This window comes from Anser anser, assembly GCF_964211835.1.
Source record: "Anser anser genome assembly, chromosome: 1".
Lineage (NCBI taxonomy): Eukaryota > Metazoa > Chordata > Aves > Anseriformes > Anatidae > Anser > Anser anser.
In genome coordinates this window covers 73,493,933-73,515,264 of record NC_139720.1, presented here as the reverse complement: position 1 = coordinate 73,515,264, position 21,332 = coordinate 73,493,933, and the positions used below count along the sequence as shown (strand labels likewise).

Sequence of the window (21,332 nt, the reverse complement as noted above, 5' to 3'; positions counted from 1 at the left end):
TAAGGCAGCAGCGTGTCCTGGCAGCCATGGGGCAAACTGCATTTTGGGGTATATTAAACACAGCACAGCTAGACAATCAAAAGAGGTGACTCTTCTGCTATATTAACGTTGGCGCACCCTTATCTTGAATATTGCGTGCAGTCTGGGCTCCACAATATGAAAAGGACATTAAGGCCCTTGAAAGCATCCAGAGGAGGGCAACAAAGCTGGTAAGAGGGCTAGCAGGCTTGTCCTGTGAGGAGAGGCTGAGGACACCTGGGTTGCCCAGTCTGGAGAAAAGGAGCCGAGAGGCGACGTCCCTGCTCCCTGCAGCTCCCTGAGGAGGGGACTGCACAGGGAGGTGCTGGTCTCTGCTCCTGGTCACTGATGACAGGATGTGAGGGAACAGCACAAAGCTGTGCCAGGGGAGGGTCAGACTGGGCATTAGGAAAAAATTCTTTACTCTGAGGGTGGTCCAACATTGGAATAGGCTTCTTAAGAGGAGTGGTTGATGCCCCATGCCTGTCAGCGCTCAAGAGGCTGGACAATGCCCCCATTACTAGGCTTTAACTTCTGGCTAGCTCTGAAGAGGTCAGGCAATTGGACTACATCGCTGTAGGTCCCTTCCAACTGAACTACTCTATTCATTCCCCCAGCGTAATCAAAGAAAACAGAAAACACAGATATTCGTCACTTTCCAAAGAAAAAAAAAAAAAAGGAATGATTACACTGTTGCTCTTTATTTGCTTTTCAAGTATATAGTGGTGTAATGTCATCATCTAGACACAAGACCTGCAGAGTCCAGAATAAAGTATTCTAGCAGCACTGAGATCTGTTCTCAGCTCTAGAGAACTGATAGAGCTCTATTCCTGATGGCATGTGCATGCTTAATCTGTCTCTGGGTTCCAGAAGTGTGGATCATCTTTTCCAGAAGAAGAGATACCAATAGTGTGTTTTCATGTATACACTGAATGGGTTCAGCCATGACTGCAAAAAGAATGATTTTCAGAAGGGCAGTCACCTCTACAGACATCTGCTTAGTGCTGATTTACCAAGAGATCTGTAAATCTTGTGGGTGTATAGGTATACAGAGAGTTTAAAATTGGGCTTCATGTATGTATATGTTGTCACAGATCCATATGAGCCAGGAACACTTCATGGCAAAAGGTGGTTATGGTTTAGTCATGCAGTCACACTCTGTAATTATCTTTCCACGTTAAAAAGAAAAAATCCTGTAAATATTTTCTTGCCAAAAACTTAGACATTGGAGTCTCAGAAAAAGTAAGATAAGACTTTTGAGATTATACCCTCAAACATGAAAAAGCTGGAGTATTTTTCTGTGATTTGATCCACACTGGAAGTTTGTACTGTACATCTTTAAAGCTGTGAAATTTGATAGACTGTCCATGCTCAATACTACAAAGAGCAAATCATATTTAATAGCAGATGAGGAAGAGGAAAAATAAGAAAACCCCTATTCTTCAAACTCAAAATTAATTTTCTCCTGTATCAACTGAAATTATAGCAAATATAGGCATATTAGGCAAAGCATCATCTAGTATTCAAAGTATATGCATTCCCTTGGTTGGGTTTGTGTTTGGCACATATAAGTCACAGAATTTTGATTTTAATGAAACTGATTTGCAAAGCTATGCTTCATACATACTAACACCCAAATGTAAAGTAAGTACATTTCAGTTCACAGTGACCTTGGTAAGAAAGGTAGAAAAGGTGGGATGATTACTGGAGTAATTTATAAACCTAGTCTACAAAGTAGGTTACAAAGTTAGTTTTCCAAGCTCTAATATCAGCTGGTACAGAAAGAAGTTTCTGTAGAATAACAACATAAACTGTGCTATGACAGAAGGACCTACCTCATTGATTTTCTTCTGAAATTCTTCTATTTTTAATTCTCTCTGTAGTACTCCTTCATTTATCATATCATGCTGAGACTCAGTATTTACTAGTTCACTTTCCAGCTTTGATTTCTCCTACATAGAAGGGAAAAAGATGCTAATTTTTCTTAACAGGATGGTCAGCTTCCTAGAAACTAACACCTTTCTGATCCAGATGAACTGTACTTTTCTGATTAAAAATACTAAGTATTTTCTTCTCAAATGCTACTTACTCACACTTGTTGCTGATTTACGTGCAATAGTTACAGTAGAGAAGCAAATTACATAAGTATCATTTAAGTGTCTGTTGACTTAAACCAGACATTGGAAAGTTACTAAATGATAGGCCAAACTTAGCAGAAATTCAAATTAATTTAAAAACTAATTTAGAAAAAGCCTCATTTAGATTATTTTGTCATTTAAAAAATATATATTTTAGTAATTCTTTAGTCATAACTGCTGTATGTAAAACAAATTAAGGTAAAAAACCTATATTAGGAAGTAATACTTCACTGCTGGTAATTATAATTTATAAAGATATGCACAAAAATACAATGATTAAGCATGAAAATTATAAAGGCTTAGTACTACACCATGCAGAGATTAGCAAGATGTTTCTTTTTAATAAGGTCTAATTCACTCTGTGAATATTTAAGCCGTGTCTGAGTTCCATGAGACTGAGCATGCAACTGCTTCAAATCAGTCTCCTTACGTTTGATCTTCATTAAGTCCTAGAAAAATATTACAATAGGAGAAGAGAAAAAGCATTTAAAATGAAATTCGATGTATTTGGAAATTATTTGTTTTTCAGGTTTGTTAACTATTTAAGGTTAGCCTCACTGACAATGGCCATGTTCAAAGTAAATGCTGATAGCATTGGTCATACTCAAGCGTCATTTTACATAGATTTATTTCTTAAAAGAAAGCACAGACTTGCAAATTGCTACTCTCCGCCCTGACCCCTCATTCCCCCTCCAATAACTAGAGGTTTGGAGAATTATTTTATATTGACACGTTTTGGTCTGTGCAAATATTTTCATGTTAGCAGAATGTATTGACTTTTTTGCTACAAGTTGTAGGGTACTTTAAACCGCAGGTTTTTTTCCTTGAAGGAATATATATTAACAACACTGTCCTTGTTCTCCACCTCTGTGGTACATGAACCAACCCACCAGCTGAAGACAGGGACCCACAGTACATTACTAAAAACTAGAAGAGTATAAACAATTATTATGTCCTGTTTACTGCTTATGGAAGTTTAGAGAATCACCTTCATCTCTCCCACTCTTAAATTAAATTAAATTAGACTTTATGCCTTTTGCAGTTAAGTGCTCTTTAAGAGGCCTACCTTTAATTCATTAATCAAGCTATCTCTTCTTTCTTTCATTTTGCTCATTTCTTTATCATCCCAACATCTGGCTTTAAATCTTAAATCGCTTGATCCTCCAGAAATCACTCCAGATTTCAAAAATAAAGTTCCATCAAGTGCCACTGTCTGCAAGTAAAAATTAGTAAGTAACTAAATAATTTCTTAACACAAAGCAGCCAAAATACACTGTGAACTAGTGTATCAAAATATCGCAGTTAAACAAGTGACAAACATATTCTTGTTGGACTCTGTATTCCAAACCCGCTAATATGAAATATACTAAGCCACAAAAAATCCTGCTGTTTATGGCATGGGTCACATTTTGTTATTATTACAACAGATCAGAAAAGGAAATGAAATCCTGTGATTTCCTTGTATTTAGGAAGTTTATAGGAGAATTCCTGTATGTTAGTAATTTAGGTTGTGGCGAGGTCAGTAGAGCAAAACAAGCAAGGTGATAATGGAAGGAAAACTCTACAGCTGGAAGAGTGAACACCTCATTTACAAACAGAAAACTTCAGTCTTAGTAAAGAACGTGTTTTTTGTTTTTTTTTTTTTTTTTGTAAGTCATCTCAATTTCAAGCAACCCAGATGCCATGCTCACCTTCAACTTAAAGCTGTTCTAACCAAGATTTTTAAAAGCTTTAGTAAGTGTATAAAAGTGCTCCACAGACAATGACAGAAAGAGAGATATGGCTAAAAAGAAAAAAAACTGAAAGAGACAGAGAAGCTGTTTCATCTGTCTACAGTCTATATCTGCAACTGTCAGATTTTTAAAATAATTTTTGAAAGCATTTCTTCACAGAAAAGCTATCAAGATATTTGTATTTTTAAAATCAACTATTTTAAGAACAGGATTATCCATTTTTCCTCATCTTTCCTTTCATCAACAGAGGACTATGTCAAGAAATAAGTCTGAACGCTAACAATCTTTTCTGATTTGTCTCCTTTACCTACGAAATCATTTAAATGTACTACTGTAGAGAGAAAAATACAAGCATGTAAAATACCTGGCTATTTGTTTATGTGGGAATAGACTAGAGAGCACAGCATCATTTTATGTTTATCTGCAGTATTTTGTAGGATGTTTATAGAATAAATATTTAAATGGCATTAAATACCCAACACATAGAACAAAATTCAACTTCTTACTTTCAACCTCACTGGTCCATCAAATGCTATTTGTCTTGCTTCTTTAACTGTTTCACAGACCAAGCCATTCCCACTCACAAACTGAATTACTTTTTTCAGTGGAGCAAATGGAGTTTGTACAACATCCACCAGCATTTTAGCTCCTTTTATCTCTCTTAACTTCTCATTAATTGGCTTAACCTGTAAAGCAAATATGCAGTGTTTAAAATTCACGCTGTAATAGCAAACCATATCCGAATCTCAGTGGTCTGGGGACAGGATGTATAAATCAAAAGAATGGGTCACTCAGTCCCTACAAAAGTAGAAACAGATCTGTTTTTCACGTTTTGTGTACAAAACAGTCCCGAAACCTGCAAAGCCTCACTTTCAACAAGGCCCTGGTCCTCATGGGGGACTTCAACCAAGCAGCTGTCTGCTCAAGAGACAATACAGCAGGACATAAGCAATGTAGGAGGCTCCTGAAAATCACTGACAACTTCCTCACCCAAGTGACAGAGGAGTCTGTGAGGAGAGGTGCTCTGCTGGACCTCATACTCACCAACAAGGAGAGGCTCGCTGGAGATGTGAAGGATGAAGGCAACCTTGACTGCAGTGACCCTGCGATAGGAGAGTTCAGGATCCTAAGAGGAGAGAGTAGGGCAAAAAGCAAGATGATGACACTGGATGTCAAGAGAGCAGACTTTGGTCCCTTTAAGGATCTGCTTGGAAGAGTCCCATGGGACAAGGCCTTGAATGGAAGAGTGGCCCACAAATGCTGGTTAATTTCAAGGATCCCCTCCCTCCAGGAGAGGTCTATACCAACATGCAGGAAGTAAAAATGGCAGGAAGGCTACAAGGAAGAAAAACAAAAAACAAACAAAAGAAGTATACAGAAGATGGAAGCATGGACGCAAGACCTGGTAGGAAAACAAAGGCACTGTGCAAGCACGCAAATTACAGTTAAGGAAGCCAAATTCTAAACAGAATTGAATATGGCCAGGGATGCCAAAGGAGGAGCTTCTGTAAGTGCATAGATGACAAAAGGAAGATGAGGAAAAACACATGCTTTCTGCTGAATGAGGCAGAGGACCTGGTGACAAAAGGTACGATAAAAGACCTCCTTCACCTCAGTCTATACTAGCAAGACCAACCTTCAGGAACACCAGGTCCCAGACACCAGGGGAAGGCTAAAACAAGGAAGATGTGCCCTTGGTGAAAGATCAGGTCAGTGAATGCTAAAGCAAACCAGAAATACAGAAGTCCATGGGCTCTGATGGGATGAATACACAAGAGCTGAGGGAACTGGCTAATGTAATTGCAAGGCCACTTTCAATAACGTTTGAACAATCATGGTAACTGGGAGAGATGCCTGAGGACTGCAGGAGAACAAACATCTTTCTCATCTTCAAAAGGGGCCAAGAAGGAGGACCCACAAAACTACAGGCCAAACAGCTTCATCTACAGCCCTGGGAAGGTGATGGAGCAACTAATTCTGGCATCCATTTCCAGGCATATGAACAAGAAAGTAACCAGGAGCAGTCAGCACAGACTCACCAGATAGCCCTCCACAATGAAACGACTGGTCTGGTGGATGAGGGAAGAGCAGTGGATACGGTCTGCCTGGACTTCAGTAAAGGCTTTTGACCCTGTCCTCGACACGATCCTCACAGACAAGCTGTTGACATATGAGCTGGATGAACATTCAGTGAGGTGCCCTGAAAACTGGCTGAACTGCCAGGCTCAACGTGGTAGAAGTCCAGCTGGAGGCCAGTAACAAGGTATGTATCCCAGGAGTCAGTACTGGGTCCAGTCCCGCTGAACATCTTCATTAATGACCTGGACAATGGGGCAGGGTGCACCCTCAGCACGTCTGCAAATGGCACAGAACTGGGAGGAGCGGCTGATAGACCAGAGGGTCATGCTGCCACCCAGACAGAGCTGGACAGGCTGGAGAACTACGCAGTGAAGATCTTCATGACATTCAGCTAAGGGAAATGCTAAGTCCTGCCCCTGGGGAGGAATAACCCCATGCTCCACGACACACTGATGGCTGACAAACTGGAAAGCAGCCCAGCAGAAAAGGACCATGGGGTCCTGGTAGACACCAAGTTTAATATGAGCCAGCAAAGTGCCTTTGCAACAAAGAAGGCTAATGGTATCCCAGACTCAACTGACAGCACTGTGGCCAGCAGGTCAAGGGAGATGATCCTTCTCCTCCCCTCAGCAGCGCTGTGGGAAGTACTGTGTCCAGGCCTGGTCTCCCCAGGACAAGAAAGACATGGAGCTACTGGAGTGCAGCAAAGGACTGCTAAGATGATTAAAGGGACTGGAACATTTCTCCTGTGAGGAAAGGCTGAGATACGTGGATCTGTTTAGCCTGGAAAAGAGAAGGCTCAAGGGGATCTCAACAGCATGTACAAATACCTGAAGAGACAGTACAAAAAACACAGAGGCAGGTTTCTGCACTGAGGTGCCCAGTGCCAGGACAAGAAACAGGCACAAACTGGAACACAGAAGGTTTCACCTGAACATTAGGAAGCCTTTCTGTGCTATGGGTCACAGAGCAATGGACTAAGCTGCCCAGAGAGGTTGTGGAGTCTCCCTCCTTGGAGGCATTCAAGAGCTGTCTGCACATAGTCCTGGGCAACGTGCCCTACATGGCCCTGCTTTGGCAGAGTGGTTGGACAACAACCTGTTGTTCACAAACAGTGATGGACTGGTGGGAGATGTAGTGGTTGGGAGCTGTCTTGGGCAGAGTGACCACGAAATGGTAGAGTCCTCTATTCTTGGCGAAGTCAGGAGGGGGAACCAGTAAAACCACTGTATCGGACTTCCAGAGGGCTGACTTTGAGCTTTTCAGGACACTGGTTGGCAGAGTCCCTTGGGAGGCAGTTCTGAAGGGCAGAGGAGTCCAGGAAGGCTGGGAACTCCTCAAGAAGGAAATCTTAATGGCTCAGGAGTGGTCTGTCCCCACGTGCCCAAAGACGAGCTGGCACAGAAGAAGACTGGCCTGGCTGAACAGAGAGTTGTGGCTTGAGCTTCAGAGAAAAAAAGAGGGTTTATAATCTTTGGAGAAGAAGGCGTGCCACTCAGGAGGACTATAAGGATGTTGCGAGGCTGTGCAGGGACAAAATTAGAAAGGCCAAAGCTCATCTGGAGCTCAATCTGGCTACTGTCATTAAAGATAACAAAAAGTGTTTTTACAAATACATCAGCACAAAAAGGAGGACTAAGGAGCATCTCCATCCTTTACTGGACGCGGGGGAAAACTTAGTGATGAGAGACGAGGAAAAGGCTGAGGTGCTTAATGCCTTCTTTGCCTCAGTCTTTAGTGGCAAGACCAGTTGTTCTCTGGATACCCAGTACCCTGAGCTGGTGGAAGGGGATGGGGAGCAGAATGTGGCCCTCACAATCCACGAGGAAATGGTTGGCGACCTGCTACACCACTTAGATGTACGCAAGTCGATGGGGCCGGATGGGATCCACCTGAGGGTACTGAGAGAACTGGCGGAGGAGTTGGCCAAGCAGCTTTCCGTCATTTATCAGCAGTCCTGGCTATCAGGGGAGGTCCCAGTCGACTGGCAGCTAGCAAATGTGACACCCATCTACAAGAAGGGCTGGAGTGTAGACCCCGGGGAACTATAGGCCTGTTAGTCTGACCTCAGTGCCAGGGAAGTTCATGGAGCAGATTATCTTGAGTGTCATCGCAGAGCACTTGCAGGGCAAGCAGGCGATCAGGCCCAGTCAGCATGGGTTTATGAAAGGCAGGTCCTGCTTGACGAACCTGATCTCCTTCTATGACAAAGTGATACGCTTAGTGGATGAGGGAAAGGCTGTGGATGTGGTCTACCTTGACTTCAGTAAGGCTTTTGATACCATTTCCCACAACATTCTCCTCAAGAAACTGGCTGCTCGGGGCTTGGACTGGCGTACACTTCGTTAGGTTAAAAACTGGCTGGATAGCCGGACCCAAAGAGTCGTGGTAAATGGAGTTAAATCCAGTTGGAGGCCGGTCACTAGTGGAGTCCCCCAGGGCTCAGTACTGTGGCCAGTTCTCTTTAATATCTTTATCGATGATCTGGATGAGGGGATCGAGTGCACCCTCAATAAGTTTGCAGACGACACCAAGTTAGGTGCGTGTGTCGATCTGCTCGAGGGAAGGAAGGCTCTGCAGGAGGATCTGGATAGGCTGGAGCGATGGGCTGAGGCCAACTGTATGAAGTTCAACAAGGCCAAGTGCCAGGTCCTGCACCTGGGGCACAACAACCCCAAGCAGAGCTACAGGCTGGGAGATGAGTGGCTGGAAAGCTGCCTGGCAAAGAAGGACCTGGGAGTACTGGTTGATAGTCAGCTGAATATGAGCCAGCAGTGTGCTCAGGTGGCCAAGAAGGCCAACAGCATCCTGGCTTGTATAAGAAGCAGTGTGGCCAGCAGGGCTAGGGAAGTGATTGTGCCCCTGTACTCGGCTCTGGTGAGGCCGCACCTCGAGTACTGTGTTCAGTTTTGGGCCCCTCACTACAAGAAGGACATGGAGGTGCTCAAGTGAGTCCAGAGAAGGGCAACGAAGCTGGTGAGGGGTCTGGAGAACAAGTCTTATGGGGAGTGGCTGAGGGAGCTGGGGTTGTTCAGCCTGGAGAAGAGGAGGCTCAGGGGCGACCTTATCACTCTCTACAGGTACCTTAAAGGAGGCTGTAGCGAGGTGGGGGTTGGTCTATTCTCCCACGTGCCTGGTGACAGGACGAGGGGGAATGGGCTAAAGTTGCGCCAGGGGAGGTTTAGGTTGGATATTAGGAAGAACTTCTTTACTGAAAGGGTTGTTAGGCATTGGAATAGGCTGCCCAGGGAAGTGGTTGAGTCACCATCCCCGGAGGTCTTTAAAAGACGTTTAGATGTAGAACTTAGTGATATGGTTTAGTGGAGGACCTGTTAGTGTTAGGTCAGAGGTTGGACTGGGTGATCTTGGAGGTCTCTTCCAACCTAGACGGTTCTGTGATTCTGTGACAAGAACACCTGCAGAGGTCCGTTCCAACCTCAACTGGTCGGTGATACTATTTCCAAAGGCATAAAACATCTAAATATACAGACAGAAGAAGGGTCTGAATCTCAACAAGAGCATGTAATGTTTTGAGCTTTACAGTCGTTCTCAAACCATGTTTGCTTTGCTGTAGCACTTAAGCCTGTTTTAGTTATCTTAAAGGAGACAGTATCAAGATTTACAAGTGTATTAAGTTGCTGATGACAGGAAAAAGAAAAATGTACTTACATCAAGGTAATCCAAAGCAAGAAAAGTTTCGGGTTCAGCTCGTTCTTGTTTTAGGAACCGAATGCAATCTCTTGCTGTTTTTTCCGTGGCAACAACAATAGCAGTCATATATTTGCTGAACACTTTGGTAACAGCAAGCTGGTATTTTTTATGAATAGGGTGGCACAAGTCAAGCAGTCTTCCAAACTGAACATAAAAAATATGGAGAAATAAAAATGTAACTTTAGATATCTAGTAACATTTCTGCATACAAGAAGTATGCAGAAGTAGCAAGAGGAAAGTGTTACATGTTTAACAGCTGCATTCTTTTACAACTGCTGTATGTCAGAAAAATAATAATTGTAGTAGTCATCAGTCCAAATGGCAAAGTATGACTTCAAAATCTGAAGACGTTTAATTTCTTCCCCTAAGGTGACAGTTACATACATCTTATTGCATTACTTGCCATCTTTAGCATGTACTTTTAGAAGTACAACAGAGCGACAATAGTAAAATTGGCTAAGCATCTTTTGTGGCTGGAATGAAAGTGCCTAATACAGTAAGATCTTTGACTGTTAAGATCCTAAATAAATAGAACGGCTAACTGGAAAATGACAGCAAGAAAGACTAAACTGCCTACTGCAGTTTCAACTCAAAAAAGAAGTAACTGCTTATATTAGTAGCATGAAAAAGAGTCAAAACCGCTTTTCTTGTACTGAGTTGTCCAAATAATTAAGCCTTTTTTGCCTTATATTGAGGTATCACCTCCAGAGACAAAATTAATTCCAAGTGCATACTAACTCCACAGAATGACAGTAAATCTAAATAACAATAACCAGATTATTTGCCACAGATCAAAACATATTAAAAGAAGTATGATCAGATAATCACTGTGATGCAATAAACAGCCACTTACCACCAAAAACCAGTTACAAATTCTAACTATTAAGTTCTGCAATACAGTCACTTTTGCTCTCTTTCAACAGCTGTTCCCACCCATGAGAACTCTCAACTACAAGAACTTCAGTTCTCTGCTGTGTATGTTCCCTAAAGATCTTTAGTTCTGTTCCTGTAATTTTAGTTACAGTTGAACTTTCCCTGAAAAATTAAAGCCACTCACTAATGCACATTCTGAACATTATAATCTCTAATTTTATTGAAGAACAATTTTCCTGCTTGTTCACATACAGCTACTGGTCTTCTCCTGCATTTCCATGATTTTATGCCTATCAGCAAATGAGAACAGGAAGACTAGTAAGGAGCTGTATGTGATAGGTCATCCACAGCATTATCTGATGCCATAGTATAAGTAACGTAAGTTACAGCAGATCAAATTGTAGCCTACTATGATCTGCTCTTTTACCCTCCTCCTGGTAAATCCTTTCAATTTTCTGAAACAAAAAGAATAATTGCAAGGATAACACCCAACACCATAAACGTATTTGTTTAGTTTCCTCGTTTTCCTTGCAGTTTCATCAACTTGGATGTTTCTGTCTGCAACTCGGACATGTGATGTTTCAGACACTTGAAACTATACAGAGGCATTTGAGTCCAGGTGTAATGCCAGACTTCTATGGGAATAAATAATGGCAGCCTAACAATCTGTAAAAACAGTAACCTTGCCAATCAGAACTACCAGTGTAGGAATGACATTCTGAAAATTAAATTGTAAAAATTGTAGTAAGCTGCAAAATTCTCTATGTTAATCAGACAAAACTATGAGAAGTGCCATGTGGCATTTACACAGCAGGACTCAGATTGCTGGGTGGCTATTCCAGTACCTGGAATGTTCACAGACCATTAAAAAACTATTTCCAGAACAGAAACTTTAACACGGATTTAAGAACTGAAACGTTTTGAAGCAGTAAGGCATTTCCAATTTTTTTTTTTCCTATGAAATCCAAAAGACCAACACCAAAATTTCCTCTAGTTCTGACTGAGGACTTAGTGGACTATCAGATGAAACCTGTCATGACCTTTCATCCTGAGACTTTAATTTGGACTGCGTTCAGTAATCTAGAATTAATACATCAGAGGAAGCAGCTCAAAACAACTCTGCTGCCTCATATGCTGTTGTTTTAAGTTATCCACTTTTTATTTCCAAAGCCATTGCATTGGTGAGTACTCTTTAAGTCTGCAGCTCCTGAAGGAAAATGACAGAACACCCAGGACACCAGCTCTCCCCTAGGCCAGCAAGGTATCACCAGTATGGTCCAATTCTTGTCATATAGGGATACAGTGCAAAGAGAAAGCAAAAGGAGATATGCAATCATTCTGATTCTTTTTGAACATCTTGTGAGCATGTATTATAAAAATCTGAAGCATCAGACACTTGCCACATGCTGAGGTTCTGTCAAAGACAAAGAAGCAGAGCATAACTGAGAAAAAAAATAAAATACTTATGTTCTTATGGCTGCACTAGGAAGCAGAGATGTCAACTTCTAAATATATTTTTTTTCAAAATGGAATTCCCAGCTTGTTAATCTCAAATGAGTATGCATACCAAAAAGGACTGACTATACTAAGGTATACTCAGGGAGCAACTTCAGTTGATTAGATTTATTAAAGGAGTTCTTACTTGGAGTTGTTTACAGTGTCTGAATGTTTTACGAGGTATGTCTACACCACTTCTATAGGTACTTTTAAAGATAATTATTCTATCAATTTTGGTAAATATCTTGAGATCTTGCGATAACTCAGAATTAATACACAAAACACTGACATTATTGGTGGGTGATTTAAGTAAAGCATGGTATTTGATAAGCAAAGACAAACCATTTGGGAACAGAAGTCTGGAGTATTGGGAACAATTTGGGAAAAAAATGGGAACAAATGCACCTGGAGTATTCTTCCTGGGATAAATGCGCTTACAGCTGATCTTCCCATTCATTTGTTCAAAGTAAGCAAGTTTTAGTATAGACAATTACAGTTTAGAATAGGAAAAAAAAGAATAAATCGCACTCCATAAAAAGCACACAAGCGATCAAAACTTTTTTTTCTTGATGCAAGTAGTAGTCTGTTACTGGAATCTGTGAAAAATAATGACAGCAAATGCTACTATTCTTTCAGTAGTACTATTTTGCCACGTGCACTTAAGCAGGCCTGAAGCTTAACATAACATACAACAGAGTCCACTTTAACTCTAACTGCTTACACAGTCTAAAGCAGAACTCTCAGTTCTGAATTATGAAATAAGGCATTTAAGTGAGGTCATTCAATTACCACAGAATCTGGATACAGTCTTCTGAGACTTTCCAGGATCTCTGCTCTCATTTGCAGACGTTTTCCTTCGTGGTAATCAATCTTGGCATTTTGCAGTTCACCAACTATTTTGTTCAATTCTTCATTCACTTCAGCCATTCGTATTGTTGAATTTTCTATTTCCTTAGTAAGCGTTTCTTTCTGGTGTTTTTTCTCTGCCAATGACTCACTTTGAACCAAAGCAAAGAGAGGAAAGCAATTTACTGTTTCATTTATACAAGCTTTTGGCTTATGAAATTAAAATCATTCTATGGCCACAGACTACAAAACAATCATTAAAGTCTTTTAGAATCTGTAAGAAGTCACTTACTGAGTTGCATTCTATAGCACAAGCTATTGCCAAGGTTTCCAAATTGAGTTCGTGTGAATTTATGACTGTAATATGAAATCCCATTATTAAATTAATAATAACCATTAATAAAAGGTCTGATATTGTAAAACTATGAAGGACTGAAAATTCTCATTCAAATCTGTGATTCACTTCATGCCCTTGCAAAGTCATTAAGGCTTTTCTAAACTCCACTACACACTACTTAACTAGAATAATTTTGCATCACACTCGCAATGGGTTTGCTGCTCTGTCCGGAGCAGAACTTTTTTCAGTGCACACACAGCACTGCTAAGCCAAAGTGCACAATACAGATGCATAAGAAGACAGGTTGGGAAGAAATCTCTGAAGGTATCTATTCTGACCTCCTGCAGAAAACAGGGCTAACATCAAAGCTAGATCAGGTTGCTCAATGTAGGGCTTATGTACTTTATTTCACAAAGAGTGAAAATCAGGTAGAAAACAAAGAGAGAACGAGAACTGAGCTGTGCTCCTAATTGTGTCAATATTAACTTGTTTCTAGAGCAGCACAACTACAACACTGCCCTATTCTCTTCTCTCAGAATTTGTACACTAATAGCCCCAAACCCTACATGTAGTGATGTAATTTGCACACATACAAGAAATTAGAAGCGATTATAGTAACGTTTCAAACAACATATGGTGTCATCATATTTCCTACTTAATTTGACAGCTAAAGTTACAGAAATATTAATACCACAGCAGAAGAATTTGAAAATACGTAACATACAAGAAATCTAATTAGCTTTTACTTTTTTAAACATACGTGCATATCTTGGTATACTCTTCCAACTTCTCCATTCGTCTTTTATGCTCTCCTATCCGTTCCACAGTCTGTTTAATGTTTTCCTAAGAAATCACAAATAGAATGTGTTAAGAACCAAATGATTTTTTTTATTATTTTTTTTTTTTTTTACAGCAATATATAAAGCTCTTAATTCCAAGCAAGTACTGAGAAGCGTTTTTTCTTCCTTGTAAGCATTTCATGCTGACGCAGCAGCATCTCTTTTCAATAGCAGATTAAACTGCACTGTGAATAGCAAAAATAATTTTACCTTGTGGAGGACATTACTGTATTTTTCATGTTTGGCAATAGTTCAGAGAAAGCCTCTTCAGCACAAAGAATCACGACACCATCAATGAAATAATTTTACACTGAGTGTTACTAAATTACAGGTGTTAAAGCAAAAAAGGTGCTTTGCAGAAGATTAATAGAAGCTTTTTCCTAAGAAGGACAAATAAAGTTGACATGGACATTCCAAGCCAAAACAAAAACATTGTACTAGCAAAACCAAACCAACATTGAAACAAGCCTTTTCAACTATTCAAACTGAATAAAAACACAAACTGCATGAAGTGAAAGAAAAAAAAAAATACTTACACATTTTATTAAGTTTTAACTTCCAAAATCCTTGTGACCTATTGTTTTGTTTCAAAGCACATTATGTATCTCTATCATCTCTAATTTTAAATCTATTGGTCTCCTTCTGCTCCTTTTTATCTTTTAAGGACGTAACATTTTCTAGCAATGCACACTAATGATATTTTGATATCTATATTTAAAGGAGGTAAGAGGATTGTTACGCAAAAATAGAAACGCACAAAGTTCCAATTTATTTTAAATGGAATTTCATATACATACAGATGAGTAATACCAACTCTGAATGGTAAGACATACATTTTATGACCTCTCAGCATCGCTTATCTCCTTTTCAACACTAAAATTTGTGTTTTTTTGAATTTGTGGTGTTTCAAAAGCACAAGGAATGGAATTTATTTCACTTTTAGTTAGTAAATAGTTTCTTCTGGTACCTAGTGCTTCAATGAAAAAAGCATCCTATCAACAGCAAACGGATGTACAAGCATTAACTTAAATATTATGGCAAGAATGACTTTACACCCTCACAGCTATCATGTAAAATGTAGACTTTTCTATACAAGTAAATTTACGTTTAGAACAATTAGATGTAAGGACCTCTAGAAATGCTAACATCCCATCTGATGGATTTTTGAGTTTTCTGAATTCTGAGTAACTGTAAAATGCTAGAGCCAGTGTTCACAAAAACAAATCCTCAGCATGGGCCCATGCAACTATTCTCTGAACAAATATACAAGTCATTTTGCTAAACTTGTTGCAATATGAAAACTAGACTAACACTTACAATCGATCGCCTTTGCTAAGGATTTGCATTAAAGCACTTTACACATTTATATAGACATTTAAACCAGAGGCACAGGTACAGAAACAGAACATTTTTCTCTTTAAACGTAATTCTAGCTTGATACAAGTACCTCAACTTCTTTTTTCTTTCTCCTATTAAGTTTCATCCTTTCTTGATCCGCTTTTTGCTCCCACCGAAGTTTTTCTAGCTGCTGGGTTAGTGTAGCCACTTTCCTTCTTGCTATTTCCTTTAGCTCTTTATAGTGCTCCAACTGGGCAAATAAAAAAAAAAAAAATCACACCACTGAAAATAGGATGGCTCATGGTTTTATATCCTCAGTTAGTAATTACCTACCTTATAAAAAAATTACAAAAACCACACAATTTTTAGTCATTCCAGCTATTAATTCCATTATCAGCAATTATATTAAAGGAAGATTCAATACAAAGCTTAAACTTAAATCAGACCACGGACAACAAATATTTAAACTTAAAACAATTCTTGTCTTCCAGGAAAGTTTATTAAGTTGACAGTACTGTACAGTGAATGTTAAGACAAAAGTCTTTGCACAGTCCAAAATTTGTGCAGATTTATTATAACACCATTCTTATTACAACATTTCTACACTATCAAATATATACTTCTAAAGGTTAACATATGAAACAACACTTTAAGTAATGCTGCAAAGTTACAACTAATTTGACAAGCGTGTCTAAAGTGCAGAATAAGAAGATCCACATGCTAAATAAGCAATCCCTCAGGTTCTCCATTAATTGATCAGAAAATATTTTAAGGAAGAGACAGCGGAGAAGAGAAGCTAGTACTTGGTTTTAGAAGGGTTTTGTCAACAAATAGTTGCAAAGATAGTTTTTTAAAAATGTGAATTTACTGTAAAGTGATACAGTACTTTCCTTCTAAAACTTGAAATAAGCTCACTTGTGAGTATCTCAGTTTTAGATTCTGACCCACAGTAAATGGGATTACAATATGATCGTTTGCATTTTTGTTTTCATTTCCCAAACTGAAAACAGATTTCAGCAATACTTAATTTCTCAAAATGGATCCCCTCAGCCCAAGACCCTACAAAATATTTTCTCTCCTACCCTCCCATACTGTACTTTCTGGATTTCCATGAAGAAAGATAAACAGCAACGCCAACCAACCAACCCCAAACAGATAAAATAACCTAACTATAGATAATTACCAACCAACCAACCCCAAACAGATAAAATAACCTAACTATAGATAATTACATGCAGCTATAACCCTAACCCACAGAGGCAAGTCCCTGCCTACAACCCTTCTGAAAGTTTCCATCAAACTCTTCTCAATTCCTTGTTCACTTGAAATTCATTGCTTCTTCCAATAAAATACCTTCTCATATTTCTTAAAAGATGGACTACACACCCTGAGATGTGTACCACGTCTAATCTCAGAACAGTATGTTTCTAAAATTTAGATTTATTTCCTAGAACTGTTCCCTGCTTGGAACTTCTGGGAAATCTGCCTGTTTTTTCCCCTTCTCCCAGAAAGGAGACAGCCCACTACCCCAAAAGGCTGCAGCATCATTTCTATTTATCTGATTAAAGAGTCCCTGAATAAAAGCTAAAATCTTGTTTTTGCTTGAACTCAACAGCAAGAGCATTAGAAATCACAGATTTATCAGTGTGGATTTCAGACTTCACTAGTAAACAATACTTTGGCTTTGTTCTCCCAATTCACCTGACTTTCTCTCAGCTCAATATCTGCTGCTCTCTGCAGTATCTCCTCTTTAGTTTTCTTCTCAAATTCTCTCCACGCCTTCTCCGTTTCATACAGTTCTATCTCTAGGTCTTTCATATTCTGCTTTTCCTTATCACAGTATTTCTCCTTGTCCCTCAGAGATTTTTTAGACATTTCTACTTTCTTGATTTGGTAGGAAGTGTTTTCTTTTGCTTTTATATAGAGGGCTCTATGCTGAACCAGTGACACTTGAAGAGTCCTAAAGGAACAAAAAACAAAACCACCCCCTCAAACAAACATACAAACCAACAACGGTTGCCAGCTGCAAGGCTACATACCCACAGATTATTATTTTTTTTAATTTATTTTAATATCCATGGAAAATATAAGTGTAAGAAGAGAAGTATAACAGTCTAAAATATCATGGCAAACACATTAAACTATTTCTATAATGAAATTACTGAAAACATTGGGAAGGATGGTATGAGCCCAATAGCTAGTTATTACTTTAACTGCTACGAACTGACTTCCATAATAGCATGGGGATACCAAACTACCTGCTTCAGAAGGAAATGCCTGCCTTCCAAGCAATTCCCTTAAAGACTATGCTTTAACTATCAGAGAACTTGATTGGAAAACTTACTTAATTTCTCCTTCCATGTGCTGTTGGTCTCTATTTAGTACACCAAGCACTTTTTTCTTGGCTCTAAATTCATCTTCTGCTGTAGCAAGGGAATCTTTCTTGATACTAGCCTCCATATTCTTTTCATCCAAACTTTTTTTCAGAAAGTCAATGTTTTTTTCATTGTGATAAAGCTGGAAAAGCTGTAGCTGTATCCTGTTTTCATGTATTTCCTTGATGAGCATCTGGTAATGATCTGCCTACCAACATTAAGATTTTATTTTTAGTTCAAAACAAGATTTTAAAATAACTAGGAGTCTAATTTCAAGTCCAAAGTGGTATCGGCTGACATACCAACAGCTATAACTCCAGTAACGTGCACTAATCAAAACTCAGATACCTAAGTCAACCCTTAAGTTAATTATCCTGGCAAATCTACCCTTTAAATTATCAAGTTTTTATAAGAATATACTTGCAAGTACAGGAAAATACATATATTATTGCATACTGAAAAAATACTGTATGAATAAAGTGCATTTTAAAAGACATATCTAAATTCCTAAATGATGCAAAGTTACGCACAAAAAAGTAGGAAATTTGAGTTACCTCCTCTTTTTCCATCTTTGCTTGTTTGCGTTCTGCTGCAACACTTTTTTTCTTGTTATAATTAAAGTGTGCATCCTCTTCTGCTTGCTCCATTTTTTTCTTTTTTCTTTCATATTCCTCAGCATATTGCCATGAATTACTGATTTGTTCAAAAAGTTGAGTTCTTTCCTTTGGCTTCTTCATTGCAATCAATTCTACTGTTCCCTACAACAAAATCGAAAAACGAACAAATAACCAAACAACCTGCAGATTATTATGCTGTATAATGTGAATTTCTTCTCTGCAAGTATATGATGATTTATCTCCTGATACTTCAATGGTTAGCATAATTATAAGTATGTACTTTTAGATTCAAACCCAAAGAAAAGTACAGAAACAAAAGGACTATGACCTAGCCACCTCATCTGATTACATAATTTTATAATACCAGAAACTGACAGAGAAAAACACCTTCAAACAAAATCTACCTAAACAAATCAGTGCGCAGTATCAGAAAGACAAAATTAAATCTCATTAGTCTCTTTAAAGGAACTGAAAGTAATTTTAATGAAAAATAAGCTAACAAGAAAGATTTCAAGTAAAAACAGTTTCAAAAGCTTAACAGCTGAAGTCAGTGCACTAGAAAATTCTGTAACTTCCAAAGTTAATGGGTGCACAATTTTTATCCATACATTAGCTACTCAAATCTTTGCTGACCTGAAGGAATTTCAGTAAACTGTATGATTTACTTATTTTTTTTTTATTGGTGGGCAAATGCCCTCACCATAGAAAGTATTATCACAAGAAGAATCTATACCTACTGTTTCTATAAAAGGGAAAAAAATAGTTCTTCCTTTGGAATTTTACATTCATAGTTCTGTAAATATGAGGAAGACAATCCCATGAAATATATTCATCATAAGCACGTGACATTTCTTACCTGTATCACTAAATACTTCTGAAGCAATAAATCAATAGCATTTTCAATCCCTAAATCTTAACATACTTATAAACTTTCATATCACTTCCTTATGTGATAATCTTTTTCTAGCACTAAATTCTAAATTAATAAAACAAACATTTAAAACTAAAGACCCACATATTCTTAGATTTTGAAGAATCCAAGTCCTGAATTTCTTCCAAAATACTTTCTTAGTAATACACTCATGTACATAAAAATCCATAATTTACATTTCACAGTCTTACAATTCTTAAATGAGATCAGGATAAAGTTTATTGGATTTAAACCAAATCTATCAAATTAGAAAACGAGCTTGACTAGTGAATAGATAACTGTTACAGATATAAAATAATCTCAGAAACTTGTTTTACAAGATACCTTAAATGCTCACCTGAAAAATAAGACAATTCCTAGCTTTGACAAGTATGCCTATTTTTTCAAGCTCAGACACGTAAGTAGATCGGGTGACTGTTTTATCATTGAAAATAAATTCAGAACAACTATCTAAAGGAGGAAAGAAGAAATAATCACTATAAAATGGCTATAACACAAAACACACAGGTAAAATTATTCCGCTTATATTTCCCCCTAACTGAGCAACTTCCTCAAAGAAGAAAGTGAATTTCAACTATTTCGTTAGTCATTTCAGTAACTTCACTCTTCTGTATTAAAATTCTAGCTGCATGCTTACAAACGGGTAATAGATGCTTAAGGGCTTGTACTTCCAGCAAGGCATCACACTCCAGTTTCTAGACCATGGAGTTTCTACACCATATACATATTCCTAATGAAAATCTACAGATCAAAAGTACAGAGCAAAGCACATGTATTCATGGTTTGGTTAATTTTTAACTTTGCCCTTACTATGTTTTTTCCATGCGCTTTTTCAATGCACTTTTCAATGCTATCAAGATGCTGCTGATGGACTAAGAAGTATTTCAAGACTCACGGGCTCAATTTAACCAAACATGAAAGAGTATTAGGCATTTGAAATTCAAAGTTAAAATTCTTGGTCTCCATTTTTTTATTTATCAGTCAGGTACAGAATGTACCTCCAAAAGAATCTACTACGTACCACGGATAACTCTTGAAAATGTTTTTTCTTCCCCGTCTTCTTCACAATATACTATCTTTACGCTTGCTGTAGAAGAAACTGGTTTTCCAACATGTGCTCCATGAATAAGTTCTCGAACACTTTTAACTCGCAAGTTAGATATCTTTTCACACATCACAAAACTAACAGCATCCATTATGTTAGATTTTCCTAAAGAAAAAAAAAATATATATATACATAAATGAGTTTAACATGGCAGAAATTAGAGATTTGATTAACAATTAACTTAAAAAAATAAATGTAGATACACAAGTCTTTATTAATTCTAATTCTGCATTCCATTGAGGAAAAAACATTATACAGAATAAAGAAATACATTCCTAAGATGTAATATACTGGCAGCAGACAAGCCTATCTGTAATAAAAATCACAACTAAACTCATTTATGTCCAGCCTGCTAGAACCAGTAGAACCAATTTTACACAGGCATTTCTAGAGGTCATTAAACTGAACTAGCAGCATCATAATCCTCACAGTTTCCTTTATATAATACTGTCAGAGAGTTTTGCTGCTTAAGGACTCTTTCACATAATTATAGCCTTTGCCCTAGGACAGTGGTGTTCTGGAGAACACAAGTACTTTCCCAGATCCATTCACCGCAACAATGAAGTTTTCTGAAAATACTCCTTAGACTAAAAAAGAAATCTCTTAATTGAATCCTTTTCCTTTAGTATTGATCATTTTTATTGACAGTTTAATTAGTTTCTGTCCTCAACCTTGCTACTTTAGCAATAATTTGACTCATTTACCAGAGTATCAGAAAGGGAAGAATATTAGAGTGAAAATAGAAGAAATAAAATGTAATTCATGTATCACACAACTTTCCCATTATTTTTTCCTGACTCATCTATAAAATTTACTTAAATTTACCTCAAACAAGGCAAACAAAAAAAATACGCACAGTTTTGAGACTTGCAAATATTTAAGAGTGGGGATGGGA

At 38.2% G+C, this 21,332-nt stretch overlaps 1 protein-coding gene across 9 annotated transcripts in view; it reads right to left on the bottom strand.

Moving 5' to 3' along the window:
* The window catches only part of SMC1B (structural maintenance of chromosomes 1B), a 39,251-nt gene that overhangs the window by 16,849 nt on the left and 1,070 nt on the right, over positions 1–21,332 (bottom strand). For 5 of the 9 annotated variants that reach the window (XM_083846093.1, XM_083846096.1, XM_083846095.1 and 2 more), the window contains exons 2-14: positions 20,354–20,542; positions 19,670–19,782; positions 18,339–18,542; positions 17,754–17,992; positions 17,111–17,369; positions 15,519–15,659; positions 13,993–14,075; positions 12,839–13,046; positions 9,638–9,823; positions 4,396–4,575; positions 3,223–3,369; positions 2,468–2,605; positions 1,854–1,970 (exon numbers count right to left, since the gene is read on the bottom strand). In XM_083846093.1, coding sequence (XP_083702219.1) covers positions 1,854–1,970; positions 2,468–2,605; positions 3,223–3,369; positions 4,396–4,575; positions 9,638–9,823; positions 12,839–13,046; positions 13,993–14,075; positions 15,519–15,659; positions 17,111–17,369; positions 17,754–17,992; positions 18,339–18,542; positions 19,670–19,782; positions 20,354–20,542 — 2,204 coding nt within the window. Of the gene's footprint in view, positions 1–1,853; positions 1,971–2,467; positions 2,606–3,222; positions 3,370–4,395; positions 4,576–9,637; positions 9,824–12,838; positions 13,047–13,992; positions 14,076–15,518; positions 15,660–17,110; positions 17,370–17,753; positions 17,993–18,338; positions 18,543–19,669; positions 19,783–20,353; positions 20,543–21,332 lie in introns of those variants that run through there. The other 4 variants (XM_083846097.1, XM_083846098.1, XM_083846100.1 and 1 more) reach the window with 4 other exon arrangements.